General features: G+C 44.0%; 1 protein-coding gene and 1 long non-coding RNA gene across 2 annotated transcripts; one reads left to right on the top strand and one right to left on the bottom strand.

Moving 5' to 3' along the window:
• The first annotated feature begins 400 nt into the window (after positions 1 to 400).
• Positions 401 to 4,638, top strand: LOC308574439 (indolethylamine N-methyltransferase-like). Its single transcript, XM_081172262.1, has 3 exons — positions 401 to 605; positions 2,166 to 2,373; positions 4,105 to 4,638. Exons 1-3 carry the CDS (start codon positions 449 to 451, stop codon positions 4,532 to 4,534), a joined length of 795 nt encoding a protein of 264 aa, XP_081028388.1. The 5' UTR covers positions 401 to 448; the 3' UTR covers positions 4,535 to 4,638.
• Positions 4,639 to 19,313: 14,675 nt separating this feature from the next.
• LOC308574687 lies at positions 19,314 to 23,420 on the bottom strand. The gene is made up of 3 exons (XR_014002536.1): positions 22,321 to 23,420; positions 20,781 to 20,945; positions 19,314 to 19,623 (listed from the first exon to the last, which is right to left on the bottom strand). It is a non-coding gene; the product is annotated as an uncharacterized lncRNA (long non-coding RNA).
• Between the last annotated feature and the right edge of the window lie 362 nt (positions 23,421 to 23,782).

The raw sequence follows: 23,782 nt of genomic DNA on the forward strand, positions 1-23,782 counted from the left end.
CTTGGAGGAGAAAGGGCACATGGCTCCACAGGAAACCTGCTGCTATTCCTCTTCCAGAGCCACCTCCATGGGCTCACTCTCATCAGCATGGAGCCCCAGGGAAGGTTGCCAAGGCAAATGGCTTGGTTTTGTCTCTGCTGACTGACTGGCAGCTGCTCCCCCTGGGATTCAGGGAGTTTCCAGTCCCACCTGCAGTTGCCTTTGGGGATCGAACTCACAGCCTTCTGAACGCACAGAAGCCTGCTGTTTCAACATCACATTTAATTTGGCCCTTGCAGGAGTTATCTTGTTAATAATTCCAAATGTTCCCCAGATGAAGTCCACAACTGGACAGAGATTTCATTCCAGGAATAGGCAGGGATATGTTTTGGGGTGGAGTGGGAGGTTGGATCAATGAGAATGGAAAGGAACAAATGTCATTTGTGTGTATTGCAGACTTGGAGGAAGGATGGAGGGGGACTTCACTGGGAAAGATGTTTACGGGAAGCATTTTGCTCCAAAAGATTATTTGAAAATGTACTATTCCTTCAGCAAGGAAGACGGCTCTCAAGAAGATGCTCTCCTAAATTTTTATCTGCAAAAATTCCACAAAACTTTCACCATGGGTGAGTACCCCATAGACTGCTTTCTGGCACTGGTGGGCTGGCTGAGCTTTGTCAATTTGTTGTTCATGATGGAGAGAATGCTTCCAAATTAATATCCTTTTTTTTACAAGCGTGTCCACCTTTTGCAAAATTTCCAGGGGTCATCCCGTTCCCACAAGAATCGTGGTGGGAGGCAGAAGTGGGATCAACCACCCTTTATCCCTGGAGCATTTGTTGTTGGGGCCAAGGACAGTGAGCCAGTGGGTCACTTCTCAGACCAATTAGTTATTTCACTGGGCAAGTGGCCAAGAGGACTCACTGCCCCTTTGCTAGGTCCCCAAGCTGCTATTCAGCCGGGTCAAGAATTTTGTTTTGATCCAAACAATCACTTCCTTGATCAAATTTTCCACAGCCAGCTGGAATAGTTCAGTTCATAGAGTGGCTGCATGTCTAGCTTTGCAAAGGACAGCCCTCACATGAAGGAGTGCCAGAGGAACGATCCTCTCTCTGGACATCCTCTGTCCCGTTCAGTTGTTCCTTAAAGATGCAAAACCCTAAGAAAAGAGAGCAGGAGGATTGCCTTGAAATTGCCCTCCACTGCTGAGCTTCTAGACAGCAGACTGAGCTAGTCATCCGGCCACAGCAGTCCCACTGTGGTGAAATGGACTGTGATTCTGTTCAAATTATAGTATAATGATTTCAAAAAAGAAGAGATGAGGAAGAAAAGCATGTAGCATTTTTAAAAAACAAACCAGCTTAATCTAAGCATGCATAAAAATCCATGTGTTGGTAAAGATGCATTCTATTTGGGGAAATTGCTTGGAAAACATGCATGAAATGGATGCACCTTGCTCAACCTTCTGCATGAGAAGCTGCCCTAAAAAATCCCAATTGTTCTTTTGCATCTGATCACTGTTGGCCATTGCTGGGCAACCTGTAACCTCCATGGTTGTGCACTCCTCTCAGCCAGCATGGCCAATAGGCAGGGGCGATGGAAATTTCCAGCCAGTAACGTCTGGAAGGCAAAGGTTTCTCCTTCCAGGGAAAACTGTATTGGCCACTGACCCTAAAAAGTGTGACATTAGATGTTTTGCATGAATAAGTGTATGGCAAGCAAGTTCATATCAGAGCAGTCATTCCAGCTTGCAGTAGGATATTCCGTAGCACTGGAAAAACTACAATTGTCTTCCTGCCCACAGCATAACTGTTGGGTGGGAGGAGTACCCTTTTGGAGTATACATTGTCTCCTTTGAGCCTGTAAGCTCCCTGTTGCATTCTATAATGCCCCATGCACAGTGGTGGTTAAATATATTAATTAATATTGTTAATGAGGAGGAAGAGGATATTTTAGTGCATACAGTTGGACATATAGGCATACCAAGTTTGTGTTATTATCTAGGAAGAGCATGCATCTTATGACTAAGACCCCATGAGCAAATAAATCTACTGCCACTTCAATTTGTCACCCTGTGCAAAAGATGCCATCATCATCCCAGTGAGGGCAGACAAAATGTGGCCAAGATGAGGAATTGTGTGTGGGTGTGGGTGTAACAGTAACCTCATTATCATTTTCAAATGCAGATGGCATTAAAGGAGACACTCTGATTGATATTGGAAGCGGACCCACTATCTACCAATTTCTCTCTTCCTGCGGGTCCTTCCGAGAGATCATTGCCACAGATTACACTGACCAGAACAGGGAGGAGATTAAGAGGTGGCTGAAGAAGGACCCAGATGCTTTTGATTGGAGCCAGGCTCTGAAATATGTGTGTGAGCTGGAGGGAGACAGGTACTGGGCTTTTAACTTCCATTCATTAATAAACTCATGGAACAGTTTGAAAGTACTTCAATCTAGTGCAAGCTCTTGCCAATGCTGGGAACTCTCTTTTGCAGCATCCTTGGTAGATTTGGACATTTCAGCTATAGTTTCTCCACAAGTTTATACTAAGTAACGACATTTATAGAGGGGCACAGCACAACATTCTGGTTTCTGATCAGAGTGACCATTCAGGGACCTACACTTGGGAATACTACAGAAAGGGAGTTAGTTACAGATAGGTAGCCGTGTTGGTCTGCCATAGTCAAAATAAAAAAATTCCTTCCAGTAGCACCTTAAAGACCAACTAAGTTAGTTCTTGGTATGAGCTTTCGTGTGCATGCACACTTCTTCAGATACACTATCTAGTGTGCATGCACACGAAAGCTCATACCAAGAACTAACTTAGTTGGTCTTTAAGGTGCTACTGGAAGGACTTTTTTTATTTTGACTACAGAAAGGGAGGTATTTATGAATTGCTTTAAATAGCTTGTCCTAACAAACACATAATCTCCATGCATCTGATGAACTGGACTTACTTTCTTAAGTTTCTTAGGCTGCAACAATAATAATAATAATAATAATAATAAATTTTATTTATATCCCGCCCTCCCCAGCCAAAGCCGGGCTCAGGGCGGCTAACAACAATCAAATAATCAGTCAAATAATCACACAATCTAAAAATATTTCATTATAAAAATTAATTAAATCAAATTGATGGCAACCAATTAAACAGAATTATGTGCAGGTTGCCAGAGGAGGGAGTCAGGCTGCGCCCTGACCAAAGGCCTGGCGGAACAACTCTGTCTTGCAGGCCCTGCGGAAAGATGTCAGGTCCCGCAGGGCCCTAGTCTCTTTTGACAGAGCATTCCACCAGTTTGGAGCAGCAGCCGAGAAGGCCCTGGCTCTAGTTGAGGCCAGCCTAACCTCTCTGAGGCCTGGGACCTTGAGGATGTTATTATTTGCAGACCGTAGGTTTCTCTGTGGGGCATACCAGGAGAGGCGGTCCCGTAGGTACGAGGGTCCTAGGCCGTATAGGGCTTTAAAGGTTAAAACCAGCACCTTAAACCTGATCCTGTACTCCACCGGGAGCCAGTGCAGCTGGTATAATACCGGATGAATGTGCTCTCGCAGCGAAGACCCCATAAGGAGTCTCGCCGCGGCATTCTGCACCCGTTGGAGTTTCTGGGTCAGTCTCAAGGGCAGCCCCACGTAGAACGCGGTAAGTAAGCGCTGCTAAATTCAATAGGATTTATTTCAGAGTAGGTCTGATTAGGATTGTGTTAAAGGTGCTGCAAGAATCTTCTGCTGCTGTTTTTAGAATGCATATTCCTTATAACAGAAATATGGCCACCACCTAGGATGGGACCAGAATGTGGCAGCTGGCCTGTACAGACCCATCCCCATTTCACCTCTCAACAAGGATGGCAGGTTTCATACTTCTGCAAAAACCTGCCAGGCCAATTTGACCAGTGCAACAAAATTAAGGCACATGCCATCCACCACCAGCAGCAAAGCACTTTTCACACCCCTTCCAGCTCTCTAATCCACTTTCAGCAACTGGGAAAGCGGTAGCTGAATATTTTAATAAACAGGTTGCTTTATTTCACATGCTCCTGCAGGGGGACGAGGTTGCTGGCTTGCCAGAAAAGGAGGTTTGCATGCTCACTGTTTCCTGCTCTTTCCCACCTTTGCTCTTCCCAGGGAGAAATGGGTAGAAAAGGGAGAGAAGGTACGAAGCACCATCCGGCGAGTGCTGAAATGTGATGTGACCCAAGTCAACCCCTTGGCTCCGCTGGTGGTGGCCCAAGCTAGCTGTGTGACTTCCTCATTTTGCATGGACTCGGCCTGCAAAGACGTCACTGCCTACCGTGCCGCCTTGAGGAACGTTGGCTCCCTTGTAAAGCCCGGGGGGCACCTTGTGCTCCTGGTAGCTCTCGGAGGAAGCTTCTACGTGGTTGGCCAGCACCGATTTTTCTGCCTTTACCTTGAGAAGGAAACTGTAGACAGTGCAGTGACAGAGGCAGGCTTTGATATCTTATGGTCAGAAGAGGCCAAAAATAGCTATTCACCAACATATAGTGATTGTAAGAATGCCTATTTCCTAGTTGCCCAGAAACGTATCAAGGTGTAGGTGCTTGTGGGGAAATGACAGGAGGCCAAAGGAAAGCAATAATCTTACAATGTCCAGACATAGCCACACATGCAGATCAGTGTGAGGGCAGTTATATATCTATATCTATATCTATATCTATATCTATATCTATATCTATATCTATATCTATATCTATATCTATATCTATATCTATATCTATATCTATTTTTTGTTGTTGTTTAGTTGTTTAGTCGTGTCCGACTCTTCGTGACCCTATGGACCAGAGCACGCCAGGCACTTCTGTCTTCCACTGCCTCCCGCAGTTTGGTCAGACTCATGTTTGTAGCTTCGAGAACACTGTCCAACCATCTCATCCTCTGTCGTCCCCTTCTTCTTGTGCCCTCCATCTTTCCCAACATCAGGGTCTTTTCCAGGGAGTCTTCTCTTCTCATGAGGTGGCCAAAGTATTGGAGCCTCAGCTTCACGATCTGTCCTTCCAGTGAGCACTCAGGGCTGATTTCCTTAAGAATGGATGCGTTTGATCTTCTTGCAGTCCATGGGACTCTCAAGAGTCTCCTCCAGCACCATAATTCAAAAGCATCAATTCTTCGGCCTTCTTTATGGTCCAGCTCTCACTTCCATACATCACTACTGGGAAAACCCTGGCTTTAACTATACGGACCTTTGTTGGCAAGGTGATGTCTCTGCTTTTTAAGATGCTGTCTATATCTATATCTATATCTATATCTATATCTATATCTATATCTATATCTATATCTATATCTATATCTATATCATCTATATCATCTATATCATCTATATCTATACACACACACACACACACGTGTCAAACCCTTCAATATTTTTCCAGTGAAAATAAGGATGTTCTAAGGAAAAGCGGTACAGTGGTACCTTGGTTTTCGAACATCTTGGAAGCCGAATGTTTTGGTTTTCGAATGTCAAAAATCTGGAAGTAAATGCTTCCATTTTTGAATGCACCTCAAAAGTCAAACGGCTTCCATTGAGGTTTTTTTCCCTTCATTTTTCTCTATTGAATTTGCAGACCTCCCTTTGCACCTCGGTTTTCAAATGTTCAGAAGTCAAATGGTCTTCCGGAATGGATTACGTTCGAAAACCAAGGTACCGCTGTACTTTTGAAGATCAAATCAGAAACTAGGGCGGTTTCTGTAAATCCAGGACTGTCCCTGGAAAATAGGGATATGGAGTCTCTCTCTCTCTCTCTCTCTCTCTCTCTCTCTCTCTCTCTCTCTCTCTCTCTCACACACACACACACACACACACACACACACACACACACACACAAATAACCTTGGGAATTCCGCTACCTGATCACCACATAGGCCTGCCTCTCATGACACAGTCATCCAAACTACAGCTTAAGAACTTAAGAAGAGCCCTGCAGGATCAGGCCAATGGCCCTTCTAGTCCAGCTTCCTGTTCTCACCGTGGCCCCCCTGATACCCGGGGGAAACCCTCAAGCAGCAGCTGAGTATCCCACGCTGGTTGGGAGTGGACCTTCTTCATTATGTTCACAGCTTTGCAAATTCTAATGTGAAATTCTTGGTAGTAGGCATAAGTTTGATATCCTGCAGCATAATAATGAGCTACTGCATTACCTGCAGAATTACTATCTGGAATATACATGGCATTGGTTCATTCCGGCATGTAACGCTATAATCACTTCTTTCCTTTTGGCTCATGTATACAGTACGTTTTCTGTAATTCTGAACATTGTCAATCATATGCAATGTGACCAAATATATGAATAAAAAATCTGAAACCAGACAAGAGAGCATTTTCAGATGATGGCAATGTTCACCATTTAGGCAAGCTGTATTTTTTAAAACAAAAAATAATTTTAAGACCATGAGAATTCAGTTGTCAAGCATTGCTGAGAACAAGGACACGATTAGTCAGATGATGAGTGTGAGGGTAAACCCACCTTTCCCCCTCAGCTCCCAGGGCAGTTACAACAATTAAAACATAATATTAAAAACTTACAAAAATGAGGTGGACCATAAAAATATCTCAGGTGTTAGAAGCCAGAGTTTTTAGGGAAAATAGAGATGCAGAAGCCACAAAGCCACTATGTTCCTAGTACTCCAGGAGGGAAATATGACCCAAATTGCTCAAATCTGCTTTTCACACCATTGGCATATTAGAACACCATCCCTGAAATCAATAGAGGTGAATGAGAATAATGCGAGATAAAAGGATTCTGCTTAAACCTCGTCTATTCTATTTGTGTTACATGCAACAAGCAATAGGTAACAGCTGAAAATTTCCTGTTCAGTAAACTGCAACAGAACCTTTGCAGGGAGTCACTGCTGGTGTGTATAAAAACCACCAAGTCTAGTTTACGACAGCTTCTGCCACTGCAGAGAAGCTTTGCCTTATTTCAACATTGCTAGAAATATTATTTCCAGACCACTCCTGACATCACCTTATTTGACCCAAACAGACACACAGAAAGAGAGAGTGAGAGCGAGCCAGCGAGAGAGAGCTAAGATTTCAATCTGGGACAATATAAAACTGCCTTCCATTCAGTATCAATTAACACCTCATTTATTCCAGTGGTTTCTGCAAGAAGAAGAAGAAAAATTCTCAAATACACATTTAGAGGGGGATAAATTGTCTATCAAGTTCTCATCTAAATTGTAGAAAGGTTGACTGACCACGTAGCCAATCATGAATATGGTTGCTTTGGAGAATTTCCTATTCGCTTCAAACAAGGAGTATCTGATTTTAATATTAGGTTTTTACACTGTTGTAACCTGCATTGGGACTTTATGGTGAAGGATAGGCAGGAAAACTAATAATTATTATTTATTCATCATCATTATTAGTAGTAGGCTGTCTCTCCCATTCACAAGCACAGAGGTGAATTTCAGGACCCCTTCACTCATCTCACTGCTTCCTCCTGGGAAAACTCACTGTTTACCTCTCAGTTGGTTTTTCTGCAGATTGATGTTGCAGCAGGGCAAATGAAAAATCAGGAAAACACAGGACAAGTGGCAAACCTCTTGGACCTGAGCTTTCTGGGCACGAGACAAGCAGAAGTGTGGCTGAGCCTGTAATGTTGCACAATCACTGTGGCAATAGAGGAATTCAGTGGAATAGCTGCGCTTATGGGAATTCGTTGCGAAAGAGATTGCACATTTATTCTGCAACAAAGTTACCAGCAACCCGCTTTTGCATTCTCTTATGCAACAATATTCTCGTGCATGCTCAGGCTCTGCACTCTCTCTGCCCCCCAACTCTTTGATGGCAAGGTAAATAAAGGACACAGCACGGCTTGAGTGGGGTCAAGTTTATTGACAACAAATGTAAGAGGTTTGGCACAGGCAATTGGGCAACCATTTACTTCTGGCCTGCCTGCCGGAAGTGACACCAAGGCTCAACCTAGCAGCGGGGGTTCCCATGACTTACATCAAATAAGGGGGACCCCTGCGGGGGTCAATGCCAGATTTAAATATAAGCTAAACAACCTGTAGCTTAGGGTCCCACTCTCTTGGGGGCCCCAAAAAAAATTGAAGGAAAAGAAACTGGGTGTACATTTCCAACATATATAAGATAAAAAACAAATAAAATAAACCCTACATACAGCAACAGTGTTGTGTGTTGTGTAGGCTCCTATTAGTTCAATAAATTGCCATATTTATAGCATATATTTGTTAAGTTGTGGGTGAAGATATCAGGTGACACAGCAATTCTCCAACAGCTCTTGTTTATTCACAGGTCAGAACAGAACTGAACTGAAGGGTTCAGCCAGCCTGCTTATATAGAGTTCCAGTACAACGTAACTGTAACAACTTTCTGTAACTATCCAATCACTGAATGTCACTTTTGATCCCTTATTTGCATATGTGGACCTGAGTAAAAACTATCTACAGTATCCCCCTGCTGGCCCAGGGTGAGAACTTCAGTACATAACAATATTCAACACAAAAAATAGTGACAATTTGTTGTTGATAAAGGACATTGGACATATAAAGGGCCCCATTACCTTCAGTAGCTTAGGGCCTCATCAAATCTAAATCCAGCCCCGGTCACTGCCTTGAGGAGTGCTGAGGTCCAAGCTGCTGCCTGGACATACAGACCCAGAAGCAACTCCTCCCAGACCCCTTTAACAAGATACCCTAGATTTTGAGAGGCGCAGGCAGAGATTGCTCCCCAACCAAGACTAAGGCTTACCCAATGCCTAAACCACTGAATTGGTGACGTTTCCTTCTTAGAATTACTTTATTATTTCAAAAAGTGAAAATCCAAACACGAGAGTTGTTGGGCTTTTTTTGGGGGGGGGGAGTTGTTGTTGAGCTGTTTTTTTTTAAAAGTTTGCTTTTTAGTTGCGCTTTCTAAAAAAAGTTTTTGAGCTATTTTTAATAAAATTTGCCAAAATCTACACTTCCGACATGGGTTGCCATACGTCCAGATTTTCCTGGACATTTCGGCGATTTCCACCGGTACGCAGTTTCCAACTGCCCTATTCTGCCTATGTCCAGGAAATTCTGTATGTATGGCAACCCTAAAATAGAGGACAATTCCCCCTTCAAAGGAGGGTACATGACCATTCCAGCAGAAGAGCATCTTCTTACCACATCCTGCCCCACCTCCAGGGACAGCGGGCAGGGGAAACAAAAAAAAAACTGTGACAGAGCCAGTGCCTACAGACCAAGGCAGAACCCGTTTAGGACCAGCGGACTACGCAGGCTTTCTGTTGGTTCCACACCATTGCTGGAGCAATGATTTGTGCATTGAACATGCCACTCTTTTAAACCAAGTTGTCATTAAGGATTTATGGAAGGAAGACTGTACTTTCAGGCCACATCCTATGCATGGATTTAGAGTTATAACCTAGCCTGAAAAGCTTGGAATCGGGAAGAAAAAGCAGTGGATTCAAATGCGATTGGACCCAGTCTCTTGTTACTATGAGCCAGGCCGATGCTGAGCTTCTCTGAGGCCCTGGTCCTGTTCTTGGCACAACAGCCTATATCCAGCAGGCCCCTAGTGGGACCCCCTGGCCAGCTGAGCCCTCCGAAGCCTGGGGCAACTGCATACCCTCCAAGTGTCCTGATTTTCCAGGGACAGTCCCAGAATTATGAAAGCCATCCCAGTTTCTGATTTGATTCCGGAATGTCCCCATTTCTTCCACCAGCACTGCCTTCACTGAGCTCAGAGAAGCCAGCCCTTGTCCCAAGCAACGACAATGGGGTTGGTGGTTGCCGTGAAGGAGACCCTGTTGGCTCTCCATAGTCGCCGCTCCCAGTCTCCTCTCTGGGCAGCTCATAGTGGCAGCTGAAGAACAGGCAAGGAGGAAGAGAGGGTGCCACTGCCAAGGCCCAGCCCTGTGTAACATGCTGGCTCTGAGGTGCAGGCAGAGGGCAGGACCACCCTGAGCAGAAAGAAAGGGGAAGCACATGGAGCCTTGGTTTTTATTTTTTTTAATGAGCCCAATAAAAGACATTGCATTCAACATTGGGAATAAGCAATAAATCACTAACTGGTAAGAGAATGTTGCAATGATGATCCAAGGACCTAAAATCTCTGTTCTCCTTTGTTTGTGATAATAATAATAATAATAATAATAATAATAATAATAATAATAATAATAATAATAATTTATTATTTGTACCCCGCCCATCTGGCTGGGTTTCCCCAGCCACTCTGGGCGGCTTCCACAGAAACCAAAAAACACTAAAATATCATACATTAAAAGCTTCCCTGAATAGGGCCGCCTTAAGATGTTTTCTGAATGTCAGGTAGTTGTCCATCACCTTGACATCCGATGGGAGGGCATTCCACAGGGCGGGCGCCACCACCGAAAAGGCCCTCTGCCTGGTTCCCTGTAGCTTCGCTTCTCGCAATGAGGGAACCGCCAGAAGGCCCTCGGCGCTGGACCTCAGTGTCCGGGCAGAACGATGGGGGTGGAGACGCTCCTTCAGGTATACTGAAGGAACAAATAAAGGATTTGGCTTCAATTAATCCAGAGATTTGCTAACAATCTGCAGAAAGCAAATTGCCCCACTCTAAGATTTGATTTACATTCTCCACTGTGTAATGTCTGTTAAGCATCAGTGGGTCCTCATGAGGACTTTGGACTTGTGTTTCTTTTCATTCACAGAATCTTAGGACTATAGAGTTGGAAAGGATTGTGAGGGTCATCTAGTCCAACCCCCTACAATGCAAGAAACTTTCACACAAATTGTTGTTTTATCATGATAGCGTAGCAACAGCAGTTCATTCTCTGGTGCCGCCCTTGGTACAGAATGCAATGACCAGTTCACTAAGTGCTACAGCATGATGTGATCATATTACTTCGGGGTAGTTTTGTTTGTTTGTTTTTGAGTAGGAACTCAGGGGAACAGAGTTTTTCTCTTTTTTTGAATTTCTTTTTGTCGTTGTTGCTGGGGGCGGGACTGGAATTTTTCATGAGGATTGGATGAAGTTTACAAGCAAGTTTAGGTGACACAAGCAAGGCTCTTCTGGGATTCTTATGGAAACCCAATGAGACAAAATCATGCACATGCAACATTTGACAAAGGGTCTCATGTATTAAACCAACATACTTGCTGATCCAAAATATGCTGCTCTGTTTAATTAAAGTTTGCACACTAGCTGTGCTTTAGTGTATTAACAAATATGAGTTAGAAACATAACAATTTGATTCCAGACCACGTCTTCTGGCGGGTGACCTTGGTGAGCTTTGTAGGCAATTGCCATGTCCCAGGCATCAATGAAACCAACATTAAGACGCTGAAAAATATCCTTTGTTGCAAGGTATTGGGCATAGCCATGGAAGTTGCTATATAGCTCCTGGTCATCGTCCATCTCCCGGGTGTTCTCTGCTTTGATGATGACCTTTGTATCTGGGCTCCTCAGGAGAAGGCGCTGAATGGCTCCCCAGATGTTAACCATCCTTCGAACGAAGAGCTCAGTGGGGAAGGGGCGGAAGTGCTGGCCTAGGGAGATGACAACCACAGTGTCTCTGTTGCCTTCCACCATGTCAATCACTCGAGCAATGTAAGTGTGAGATTTCATTGAGTGCATAAAGAAAGATAAAAAGGGATGCCCATGCCTTCTCCAATGGATTGTAATGTTTTTGGTCATGTCCACAACGACAGAACTCTGGATTATGCTCTGTCCTTGGGTATCAAAGTACGAAAGCGCTAATATGGGAACAGATGCAAAATAAAGACAAGTTACATATATATATGTAAAATCCTCTGAGAAATCACTGGGCTATTTCAAGTGGGGCAAAACAGAAACAGAAAAGGAACAGGACAAGCCAGTTAATTACCTTGTACAAAGTTCTGAATAAAACACTAAAAGATAATCAGGAGACCAGGAATTGAAAAACAAAAACTGATATCAAGTGAAAATAATTTGCAAATATATTGGTCAGAAGCTATAAAACACAGACTTCTTTGTAAATGCTCCCTATGTATCCCTGCAAGGTCTCATATTCCATTTGCATAGACCTACATCTAAATAAAGGTCCTCTTGACAAAAACAGATGGATCTGTTTTTGTTGTTGTTTTTAAAAAGTTGCTCCACTTTTACAATGAGAAATATCTTGCACCTAATAAAACCACCTTTGCAGACTTGGGGGTCCCCCCACTCCTCCTACTTTTTGTGAGGAAAACTTACTGAGCAAAGATGTTGCTTGTTTAATAGAGAAACAGCCAAAAACGTCCACCTGCAGCAAGCTTGGTTCTCTTTCTTAGGCACAACTTACTGCTCTCCCATACACAAGTCCCCTAGAAAAGTTCCTTGCTCTTTACATAACCTAAATGAGTAAATGCAGAACAAGCACATCTGTCTCTACTGTATATCTCTATCTATCTATCTATCTATCTATCTATCTATCTATCTATCTATCTATCTATCTATCATCTATCTATCTATCTATCTATCTCTCTAGGGATGTGGGTGGCGCTTTGGTCTAAACCACTGAGTCTCTTGGGCTTGCTGATTGGAAGGTTGGCGGTTCGAATCCCCACGATGGGGTGAGCTCCTGTTGCTCTGTCCCAGCTCCTGCCAGCCAAGCAGTTCAAAAGCATACCAGCACGAGCAGATAAATAGGTACCACTGTGACGGGAAGGTAAATGGAGTTTCCGTGCGCTCCAGTACTCATCATGGTGTTCTGTTGCGCCAGCAGTTTTTGTCATGCTGGCCACATGAGCTGGAAAAGTTATCTGTGGACAAACGCCACTTCTCTCAGCCTGAAAGCAGAGATGAGTGCTGCACCCCATAGTTGAATTTGACTGGACTTAACAAACCTTTTACCTTTACTATTGATTGATTGATTGATTGATTGATTGATTGATTGATCGATCGATCTATCAGTCTGTCTATCTGTCTGTCTATCTGTCTGTCTGTCTGTCTGTCTGTCTGTCTGTCTGTCTATCTGTCTGTCTATCTATCTATCTATCTATCTATCTATCTATCAGTGCTGGATCCTTTCTAACCATACCGCTTCAGCCACCAAATAGAATGATCTCTGATAACATTCCCTTCATTTCACAAAGCTTTCTAACTTTCACTAAACCCTCCTGCCATCCAAGGAAAGTGTCTCTAATCAGGCTTTCACTGCAACCAGATCAGTTCAGGTGGCTCTTTATGGCCAGCATCAAGCTGTACAGAAGTCTCCCTACATCATCATCATCATCATCATCATCATCATCATCATCATTATTATCATTAAATAACAAAAGTTTCTGGGTACATAGAAGTTGATACTGTTAATAGGCCAAATACTACATTGTGGTTTCTCTGGGTGGGAAAACGTACTGCTCACTCTTTTGGAGAGATACTCGATCCATTGCCACACAGTTGAGTCTCCCAGGAGGAAAACCTGCTTTCCCTGTAAGCAAGAGTAAACATTATCCAAGGTGCTGCCATTGAGCACTTTGCAGAAAGCAGGATGCCATTGGCTCTGCCAAACAAAGCCACTGGGAGACGGGGAAGTCATCCCGACTCTGCAGTTCATGTTAGCCATTGTCTTCTTCCCTACCAAAAGGAAAAGAAGAAATGACAAGATGAAAATAGTATGGAGGATTCTGTTTGAGCTTTAGAAACCCCATCAGTCAACTTGACCAGCTCTGTATTTGGGGGGGTTTAACAACTCATGGGAAAGGGGTCCTTGGGGTGGGGGATGTTGTTCTCTTTCAATATCAAGACCCACCTCTCCCCATATGAATAAACTTGGACTCTGTGATCATCCCCTGTAGCCCAGAAGATGGCAACAAGAGAACGGGCCTTTTTTGTGGGGGCTCCCCACTTGTGGAATGCTCTCCCCAGGGAGGCTCGCCTGGAGCCTTTGAAGGAAAAAGAGAGACCCTCTTGGCCTATGTGTCCATAATGTTGGCTTCTCCCCAGTTAGATTATGATTACAAATGGCATGACCTACTAAGTATAACCCATTTAGCTGGTGCTTTCAAGAAGCAAAAGTCAAACTGTCCACTTGCAAGGGACCTTGTGGTTGCACATTTCCTGAAAATGCTGGTGCAGATCTTGTGTTTAGAAATTTCCTGGTAGTGTGTGTACTTTTAGGGGGAAGGTATAAATTGTTCAGACTTTGTGGATGGAGATTTCCTGGCATTTTCAGTAAAGCAATGACCAGGAGGGAAGGAAAAAAACAAATAAAATAATTCCTTCCAGTAGCACCTTAGAGACCAACTAAGTTTGTTATTGGTATCTGAAGAAGTGTGCATGCACACGAAAACTCATACCAATAACAAACTTAGTTGGTCTCTAAGGTGCTACTGGAAGGAATGTTTTTTGTTTTGTTTTGTTTCGACTATGGCAGACCAGCATGGTTACCTACCTGTAACTAGGAGGGAAGGGACAGTGGCCAAAAGATTCTGGGAATTGAGCCCCATGCACTGAGCCCCAAGGTTTTCTGTTGAGACCTATGCCTATGCTTAATGCTACATGTATGTAACCCATTGTAATTAGGATCAAACGTTTCTCACATGTAACAATGTATTGGAACAGTCTAAGTATTCACCGTGTGCTCATCAGAGGTGCCCAGATTCTTTGGGTGCTAACCCACTCTGTGCCTTCTGCTATAACCAAATAAACTGCTTTTTGTTTTCCACTCCCGGTGTGATCATTGGCTAAGTTAACCCTGTTTGAATTGGATACTTGTCCACAACACTTTCATCAATTCAGTTTACATACTGCCCTTTATCAAAAGATCCCAGGGCTGAGTACAACAATAAAAACACATTAGAGAACATCAATGATAAAAACATAATAAAAAGCATACTGACAGACAGCCTATTAATAAAAGAGTCTTCATTGTAACAGTCATCTCCTCCGCTTTCACAGACCATAATTTAATAGCCATAGGCCTGGGTAAAGAGGAATGACCTTTGAGTGTAGACGACTGTAAAAAGGGAAGACTTGTGTTCATTGCTCCATGTTGTTTCAGAGGTGGATTTAGCATGACCTGCATTAGTAAAAAAGGTAAAAGTAAAGGACCCTTGGACAGTTAAATCCAGTCAAAGGCAACTATGGGGTTGTGGCGCTCATCTGGCTTTCAGGCCGAGAGAGCCGGCATTTGTCCAAAGTCAACTGTCCTGGTCATGTGGCCAGCATGACTAAACTGCTTCCGGTGCAACAGAACACCGTGACTGAAACCAGAGCGCACGGAAATGCTGTTTACCTACCCACTGCAGAGGTACCTATTTATCTACTTGCATTGGCATACTTTTGAACTGCTAGGTGGGCAGGAGCTGGGACAGAGCAATGGGAGCTCACCCCGTCGCGGGGATTTGAACCACTGACCATCTGATCGGCAAGCCAAAGAGGCTCAGTGGTTTAGACCGCAGTACCACCCGCGTCCACTGGGCACCGAGCTGAGAGGGCGCTGCAGGGGTCACTGCAAAAATGACTTGGAACAGAGGCAGATGGGTAGCCGTGTTGGTCTGCCATAGTCAAAATAAAAAAATTCCTTCCTGTAGCACCTTAAAGACCAACTAAGTTAGTTCTTGGTATAAGCTTTCGTGTGCATGCACACTTCTTCAGATACACACGAAGAAGAAGAAGTGTGCATGCACACGAAAGCTTATACCAAGAACTAACTTAGTTGGTCTTTAAGGTGCTACAGGAAGGAATTTTTTTATTGGAACAGAGGGCGAGAGGCAGGGGGTGGGATTTTGGTGTCACACAGGGCGCCTCTGAAATGTGAAAGCCCAAAGTCTGTCACTGTGTGTTTCTGCTCTGATCACACCCACCACTGGAATACAACCCTGGAAGGTTATCCAAGAGGTAAGGTGGCCCTCACATTGAAAGGATTGCCCATTTATATGTAATATATGGCAGCCATTGTGGTGGTGTAAGCCTCTTCCTGGCAAGTTGGGAGTATAGGATGGTTCTGCCCATCTCAAGGTATTTGAAGGCTGTGATGTGCTAAAAAATGTATCCCAAATTCCTACATTCATTATATGTGCCAACAAAACGTTACATTGAGAACTGGAAGGTCTAACTCACTTCCACAGGATACAACATGGATGCCCACAAATGGATGCAGGATCTCAGCTCCAACTTTGTTCCTTCAAGGGGGAAAAAGGGAAGTCAGCATATGTGGAATATTTCCATCATCGATGTTTCCCACTAAATTCTCACATCTAACATGTTGCTGCTGTAAATGGAAGGTGAATCTTAATCTGATTTTGCAAAGCCTTTTGTACATTGTCAGGTTTTTATTGGGTCAAGTAGAAAATGACATTAAAATGGGCCTGATAAAAAGAAATAAATTTGGTTCAATTCACTCCTTGTGCAATGAATGCTTAAGGGAAATATTTGTTCTATTACTTGCATTTCCCCTGTAAAGTATTCCACATTACAGTGGTTCCTTGGGTTAAGTACTTAATTAGTTCCGGAGGTCTGTACTTAACCTGAAACTGTTCTTAACCTGAAGCACCACTTTAGCTAATGGGGCCTCCTGCTGCTGCCACGCCGCCAGAGCACAATTTTGCTCCTGAAGCAAAGTTCTTAACCTGAATCACTAGTTCTGGGTTAGCAGAGTCTGTAACCTGAAGCGTATGTAACCCGAGATACCACTGTATAATGTACTGTTTTTCTGTCTTTTTATTGGAAGCCTTTCTGAATGCTGCACACCAATATTTTAAATAAATGGAAGTTCTGATTGTGACAAGTATGACTTCTATATTGTTGTAATGTAATTTTTTTTTTTTTTTTTTTTTTTTTTGCTCTGGAGCTTCCCCCACAAAAACCCATGCTTTAACGCTGAATTGGAGCAAATGGCAAACCACAAAAACCCAAAATTGCTGGTTTTTTGTGCTTCAGCTTTAAGGAGCGAGTTTTGTGGGTGAAACTCTGGGACAAAGAGAAGAGCACTCAGACATGGAGCTATAAAGCACAGATCTGTGCCTAGGAAGTGTAGGAAGAAAGGTGAGTGTGGATAAGCCCGATATTGGTGCTCTGAGGATTGTCTGGGTCTGGATCTTAGAGATTAACTAAGATACAAGTTAACAGAGAACACAGGGTAAAGATGTGCCCACACAACCAACACCACTCCAACCACTGTTCACTTCTATTGCAGAACTTGCCCAATCTTCAGCTGGAAATTAAGCAATTGTTTGCCCCACATAACTGTTGAAAGCCAATATTTTGCAACACAAATGTGTATTTAACTGGTGATGTAACCAACTGCCTTTGTGATGCACGCTGAAGCCTTGGATTCAACAGATGAAACCTTCTTCTCATCTTCTTCCTCAATACTGCAAACAGATTCCAATAATCTTGAGGAATTTGACTCATCATTGTATTGAGCAACCAAGCCGGGAAGAGGATCTATCTTGGGAGAGGAACAGCTTACCCATTTGTAATCATTTCAGCCTGCACAACCCCAGAAGGGGCACGTACACACACATGGGAACAAAAGAAGAAGAAGAGGAGGAGTTTGGATTTGATATCCCGCTTTATCACTACCCGAAGGAATCTCAAAACGGCTAACAATCTCCTTTCCCTTCCTCCCCCACAACAAACACTCTGTGAGGTGAGTGAGGCTGAGACACCACTACACCACACATCACCCCCCATGTGGTGAGGCACCTGAACTGCAGATTGGAACATTGCCCCCCACCCCAACTACTCTTCAGCTCTAGAACAGGGCTTCCCAAACTTGGGTCTCCAGCTGCTTATGGACTCCCATCATCCCTAGCTAGCAGGACCAGTGGTCAGGGATGATGGGAAGTATAGTCCAAAAACAGCTAGAGACTCAAGTTTGGGAAAACTTGTTGGGATACTGCCAGGGAGATATAGTCCATCATGGCCCCAAGCCGGCTGCCGGACGATCCATCGATCCCTGTAGTCACGCAGCTTCTAGTGACACGAGTTTTCTGGAAATACCATGCCACATTCCAGGGCTCGTGCACACTCTTTATCAGCAGATAATGCACACAGCAGAAGATGCACAGCAGGAGAGCATATTTATAGACTTTATTTAGCGTTGATCAGAACAAAGGAAAAACATGACCGTTCTGAGTCAGTGTCTCCGACAGACTGAGAAATCGAAAGCAACAGCAAACATAAACATCCTGTGAACAGGAAATACGCAGGCTGTGACACAAACAATAAGGTGGAACGGAAATATCCTAACATCCTCCCCCTTTCCATGTAACCTGTAGTACCTGTGGTTCAACCCAATTGCAACTTCTGTACATAAACCTTAAGTTGTTTTCTGTTAACAACCTTAGACAACAGATCAGCAGGAATTTCATTTTCTGCCATGTAGGACACCTGAATGAGTCCTTTCTGAATACACTCCCTTGCACGATGTAGCTTAATCTGCAAGTACTTGGTTCTTTGCTTGCAAACTCTCTGAGTTCAGCAAAGCCAAACACGATCTATTGTCTTGATACACTTGTACAGGACATTTTACAGACACTCTGATGTCCTTAAACAGTTGCATCAACCATTCACAATCCATGAGTGAAAATGACAGAGCATTGAGTTCTGCTTCACAGGAACTTAGGCTCACTGTCGTCTGCTTCTTGCACAACCAGTCAAACAGGCAGTGGTTGTACATGTAGCATACTCCAGAAGTGCTTGTACCATCCGTGGTGTCACTTCCAAAACTTGCATCTGCAAAGATTTCAAGACCTCCAGTCTTTTGACTGGTGAACCTCAGCCTGTAGCGCATAGTCCCTTTCAAATAGCGGGCTATGCGCTTCAGAGCTTTCCAATCCTGAACCGTAGGATTGTTGGCGTGTCTGCTAAGCAGGTTACAGCTTACAGCTATGTCAGGTCTTGAACATCTGGCAATGAAATTCAACTTGCCTAGAATGCATCTGTACAGCGTTGTGTCAGAAAACGCTTCAGCAGTACTGTCTACCTGGTAACCTGTCACCATCGGTGTGTCTGCTGGGTTTGCATCAACCAAATTCAACCTGGTTAATACATCAGCAATTTTCTGTGTTTGGTGTACCAGAAAATTACCTGCTTGGTCCCTCTCCACCTGCAGAGAAAGATAGTTGGATACCTCACCAAGATCCTTCATGTCAAAGTGCTCCTTCAGCTGAGCTAGGGTGCTTTGGTAGAAAGCCTGATTCTTCCAATACATCAGAAGATCATCAACAAAACATAAACAATCTAGTTTGCTCTAGAATGTCCCCAATCACCCAGGCCGGCCTCCTGAACAGAAAGGAAGACTATAAAAGACTTCTTGTTTGGTCTGTGGCTACACCACACTGGCTGGATCAGGCCAATGGCTCATCTAGCCCAGCATCTGACCAAACACCTGAAAGCAGGACATGAACATAAGTATAGATGCAGCTGCTGCTGCTTTTGCATCCTTCACTTCTCCCTCGCTCTCATTCTAGTATGTGAGGAGGAAGAGAGCATTCCACCCCACACAGTTGTGAAGTTTTGCGAAACCAGGCTCATCTTTGCCTTTGACAAGCGCCAGCAGCGGCCAGCAACATAAGGCAAAAGGGAATGGGAAGAGGATCGAGCAGGGAAAGAGCTGGTAGGGAATAGATATGAGAACTGAAAAAGGCCTCACCAATGTCACCAGCAAAGTGATTGATCTGATTTGTTAATACATGGCTCATTTTGACACCTCTGAAGATGAGAATCTGGAGCATGCAATGAGAAAGAAAGAATTACAAGCGTTCACAAGGGGAAAACAGAGCAGTAGTAAGGCACAATTCCCAAGCAAAACCTCCATGTGGAAGCATATCTGAATAGCAGGTGCCAGGGTTGATAGTGGACACAGGTTTAAAAAACAATGTTCTTCCACAGGGGGAAAGGCTGCAATAAAAGGTTTTCTGAAAAATAGAGAAACATTTACTCAAGGTGAATATTGCATTTAAAATTCCATTCTGCGAAAGTGTCACACCGCAAGAGCCAAACTATTTACTTCTATTTTTAAATGGTAATCAGAGTCCAATCCATGTTGTATTTCAGGGCCATCAGGTGCTAATTAACTAAATGTATTAACAACAACAACAACTTTTTATTTATACCCCACTCATCTGTCTGGGTTTCCCCAGCCACTCTAGGTGGCTGACAACAGAATATTAAAAATACAATAAAACATCAAACATTAAAAGCTTCCCTAAACAGGGCTGCCTTCAGATGTCTTCTGAATGTCAGGTTGTTGTTTATCTCTTTGACATCTGATGGGAGGGCATTCCACAGGGCGGGCGCCACTACCGAGAAGGCCCTCTGCCTGGTTCCCTGTAACTTGGCTTCTCACAGTGAGGGAACCGCCAGAAGGCCCTCGGAGCTGGACCTCAGCATCCGGGCAGAACAATGGGGGTGGAGACACTCCTTCAGGTATATGTAAAGGTAAAGGTAAAGGTACCCCTGCCCGAACGGACCAGTCTTGACAGACTCTGGGGTTTGTGCGCCCATCTCACATCTATTGGCCGGGGGCCAGCGCTGTCCGGAGACACTTCCGGGTCACGTGGCCAGCGTGACAAAGCTGCATCTGGCGAGCCAGCGCAGCACACGGAACGCCGTTTACCTTCCCGCTGGTAAGCGGTACCTATTTATCTACTTGCACCCGGGGGTGCTTTCGAACTGCTAGGTTGGCAGGCGCTGGGACCGAGCAGCGGGAGCGCACCCCGCCGCGGGTATTCGAACCGCCGACCTTTCGATCGGCAAGCCCTAGGCGCTGAGGCTTTAGCCCACAACGCCACCCGCGTCCCCAGGTATATGTACATACACCATTTTTAAAAAAAATCTTTATGAATTAGTTTGTGTTATTGAATAAGGTAAGACACTCTACCTGGGTATCAGTTTTGTAGATGTGGACAGTGTAGATGATGAAGAAACTGACTCCAAGCATGAGAGCCAGGAAGACTGTTGAGGTCATGGTACAAACCAAAGATATTCCTGTCACCTCTGTCAAAAGGCACAGATAAATTCCTTTTCATCGCCTTTGGTTTCAAACCTGTTGCAACCAAAGGCAAGGGGAGAGTAGTAATACTTTCCAACAGACTATTCTAGAATGTATGTTTTTAAAAACTCACTGAAAATTTATTTAACCCAGTAGCCTGTAAGTATTGACATCAGAAAATCATTAGTAGAGTAGTAGGCTCTCTCTCTCTCTCTCTCTCTCTCTCTCTCTCTCTCTCTCTCTCTCTCTCTCTCTCTCCTACTCTGTTTCACTCTTACTGATCTTTTCTATAATGCAAATAAACCTTTTAATAACTGAAAATACCGCTGATTTTCAGATATGAAGACCTCCACCTGGTTGTAGTTCCTGAGTCTTGAATGGATGAATATGCACTCCCTACTTCTCTGAGTTCAAACTACTACTAGAGTCGGACACGACTAAACGACTAAACAACAACAACAAACTTCTCTGAGTTGTAAGAATTCCCATGTTACATATTGAAAATAAGTAAGTAAAATAATAATCATGTTGATAATAATACTTCCAGGGTAGAGATTACCAGCAGGTGGCTTCCTTTGGAGAGTACTTGAGCCTTTGGTCCTTAAAAACAAGCAAGCAAACAAACAAACCTTGCTTGTTTACAAATATATGAATAACACAGGTGGAGACCACTTTCAAACTCCTAGCTAGGCCTCTTTCTGGGTCTATCATTTCCTTGTTCAAAACTGCTTTTGTGGCTGTCTCTCTTTCTCTCATAGTGGGTGAAGGGTGCCCTCTTTTTCATCAAAATTGCTGCCAACCACCTGACCTCACCTCTAACCTCTGATGTTTGATCGCAAAGATGGAAGAAGGCATGATGCTCAGGCAGGCCCTTTAAAACACAGACTCTCTGACCATAGGAATCAAAGTACAGTGCTACACTGGGCTCAAAGACTGGTGAGGGAGCATAATATCCCAGAAGACTACAGAAAGAAATAGGGTGGGAGGGCATAGGAGCCAATGCCTAGAGACTGAGCCCCCCCTCCCCATTTTTTATGGGGACAGGCCCTACCAAAGTTGATGGGCATTGCCATTCAAATAGTGTGAATGTACCATATAATGAAATGATTTTAGAATGTTGTATTATTTTACTGTTGCTAGCCGCTCTGAGCCCAGCTTCAGCTGGGGAGGGCGGGCTATAAATAAAATTTCATTATTATTTTATTTATATCATGTGATTGATTATGTAGGGTGGGGCTTACCTCCCCCCCCCCCAATATTTTATTCTTCCATCTGGGGATGGAAGAATCTTAGCAAATTTGAGACACAGTGTGGAAAAATGCTACGTGTATATCTGTACATTCTTTGCCCTTTGTAAAAAAAAAAAGGTTTCTGCGGCCTCCGTTGACATAGAGCAAAACCCTCAAAGTCCAAAACCTTGAACTCCTACTATGTTGCAGGCCTGTTTGGCAGTAGCAGCTTGGCAACAGATTCTGCAAGAGGGATAGCACTGCTTCGAGTATTTATAGGGGCCTGGATCAGAGAACTCCATTTTGATTGGTCAAGGGACCGGCAGGCTCTGATTAGCTGGAAGTTCTGGTTGGTGAATAAAGGATAGTTAATTGTCAGTTGTGGAAAACAAACGTCAGTTTGGAAAGTCGGTTGGGAAAGTCAGTTGATCGATGAAGTGTGAGGCAAAGATTTGAGAAGACTGAGGGGTTAGGGTCAATAGTGGAGAGCTGAGGTCTGAATATTAAGCTACTCACCCCAAGTGTGTTAGCAATACAGTGGTACCTCAGGTTACATATGCTTCAGGTTACACACTCTGCTAACCCAGAAACAGTGCTTCAGGTTAAGAAGTTTGCTTCAGGATAAGAACAGAAATCGGGCTCCGGCGGCGCGGCAGCAGCAGGAGCCCCATTAGCTAAAGTGGTGCTTCAGGTTAAGAACAGTTTCAGGTTAAGAACGGCCCTCCGGAACGAATTAAGTACTTAACCTGAGGTACCACTGTACTTGGCTGGTGAAGTACTGAAGAAGGAAGCCAGTGGTTGGGTTAGGCTAAGATGGTTGCCCTGACTAAAGGTCTCGCCAGAAGACACAGGCCTTGAAAAATCAGCTAAACAGTCAAAGTTAGCCAGAAACACAACCGGGTCAGTTCTGGGGTCAGAGGCTGATTGCCCCCAGTAGCAAAACCAGGTTGCGGGTGAATTTGGCTGGTGTGGATATTTAGTGAAATTGGCCTGAGGCAAAAGCCACCAAAAGGTTGGCATTACTGCAACAGCGTCGCTTGAGTCTTTGGAAACTATCAACAAGCACATGAAAGAACCCATTGTCAATATCAATATTCCCTTATGTACATAAGGAAATTTAATCTGGACAGCTTTAGTCCATAGTTCATGATGTCTCCATGCCCAAGCCGATTCAACCAAGTTACAAGGCGGCTTCATTCACTCTTCTAATTCCTTTTGCTGCTTTCTGCGTATCAACTTTGAACATAATGGTGCGTGGGGAATGAAGACCCCCTGGGAATATGCAGGATTACCTCTCTGCACAATAACCACCACATACATACCTTCCGTTAGGTGATAATAATAAAATAGTTTATTATTTGTATCCCACCCATGTGGCTGGGTTTCCCCAACCACTCTGGGCAGCTTCCAATAAAGATTAAAAATACATTAAAATGTCACACATTAAAAACATCCCCAAATGCCTTCCTAGCTCAGAAGGCGTTACCTGCAAATGGGTGGAACCCTGGGATCACTTACTTTAGTCGATAATGGGGCTATCCCATGTCACAGCTAAATTCCTAGAATCCTGGCACTGGAAGATCTAGTACCAGGATCAGGCTGGCATAACCTATCTGCTAAAACAGCACATTCTTTTTGTGCCACTCAACCCACCTATTCTAT

The sequence above is a fragment of the Podarcis bocagei genome, assembly GCF_964188305.1.
Source record: "Podarcis bocagei genome assembly, chromosome: 15".
Classification (NCBI taxonomy): domain Eukaryota; kingdom Metazoa; phylum Chordata; class Lepidosauria; order Squamata; family Lacertidae; genus Podarcis; species Podarcis bocagei.

Bases quoted from the DNA above. Each gene is read 5' to 3' on its own strand.
- LOC308574439 (XM_081172262.1), top strand. From the start codon at position 449: ATGGAGGGGGACTTCACTGGGAAAGATGTTTACGGGAAGCATTTTGCT. The intron at 606-2,165 runs GTGAGTACCCCA...TTTCAAATGCAG, and splicing joins CCACAAAACTTTCACCATGG to ATGGCATTAAAGGAGACACT. The intron at 2,374-4,104 runs GTACTGGGCTTT...TGCTCTTCCCAG, and splicing joins TGTGAGCTGGAGGGAGACAG to GGAGAAATGGGTAGAAAAGG.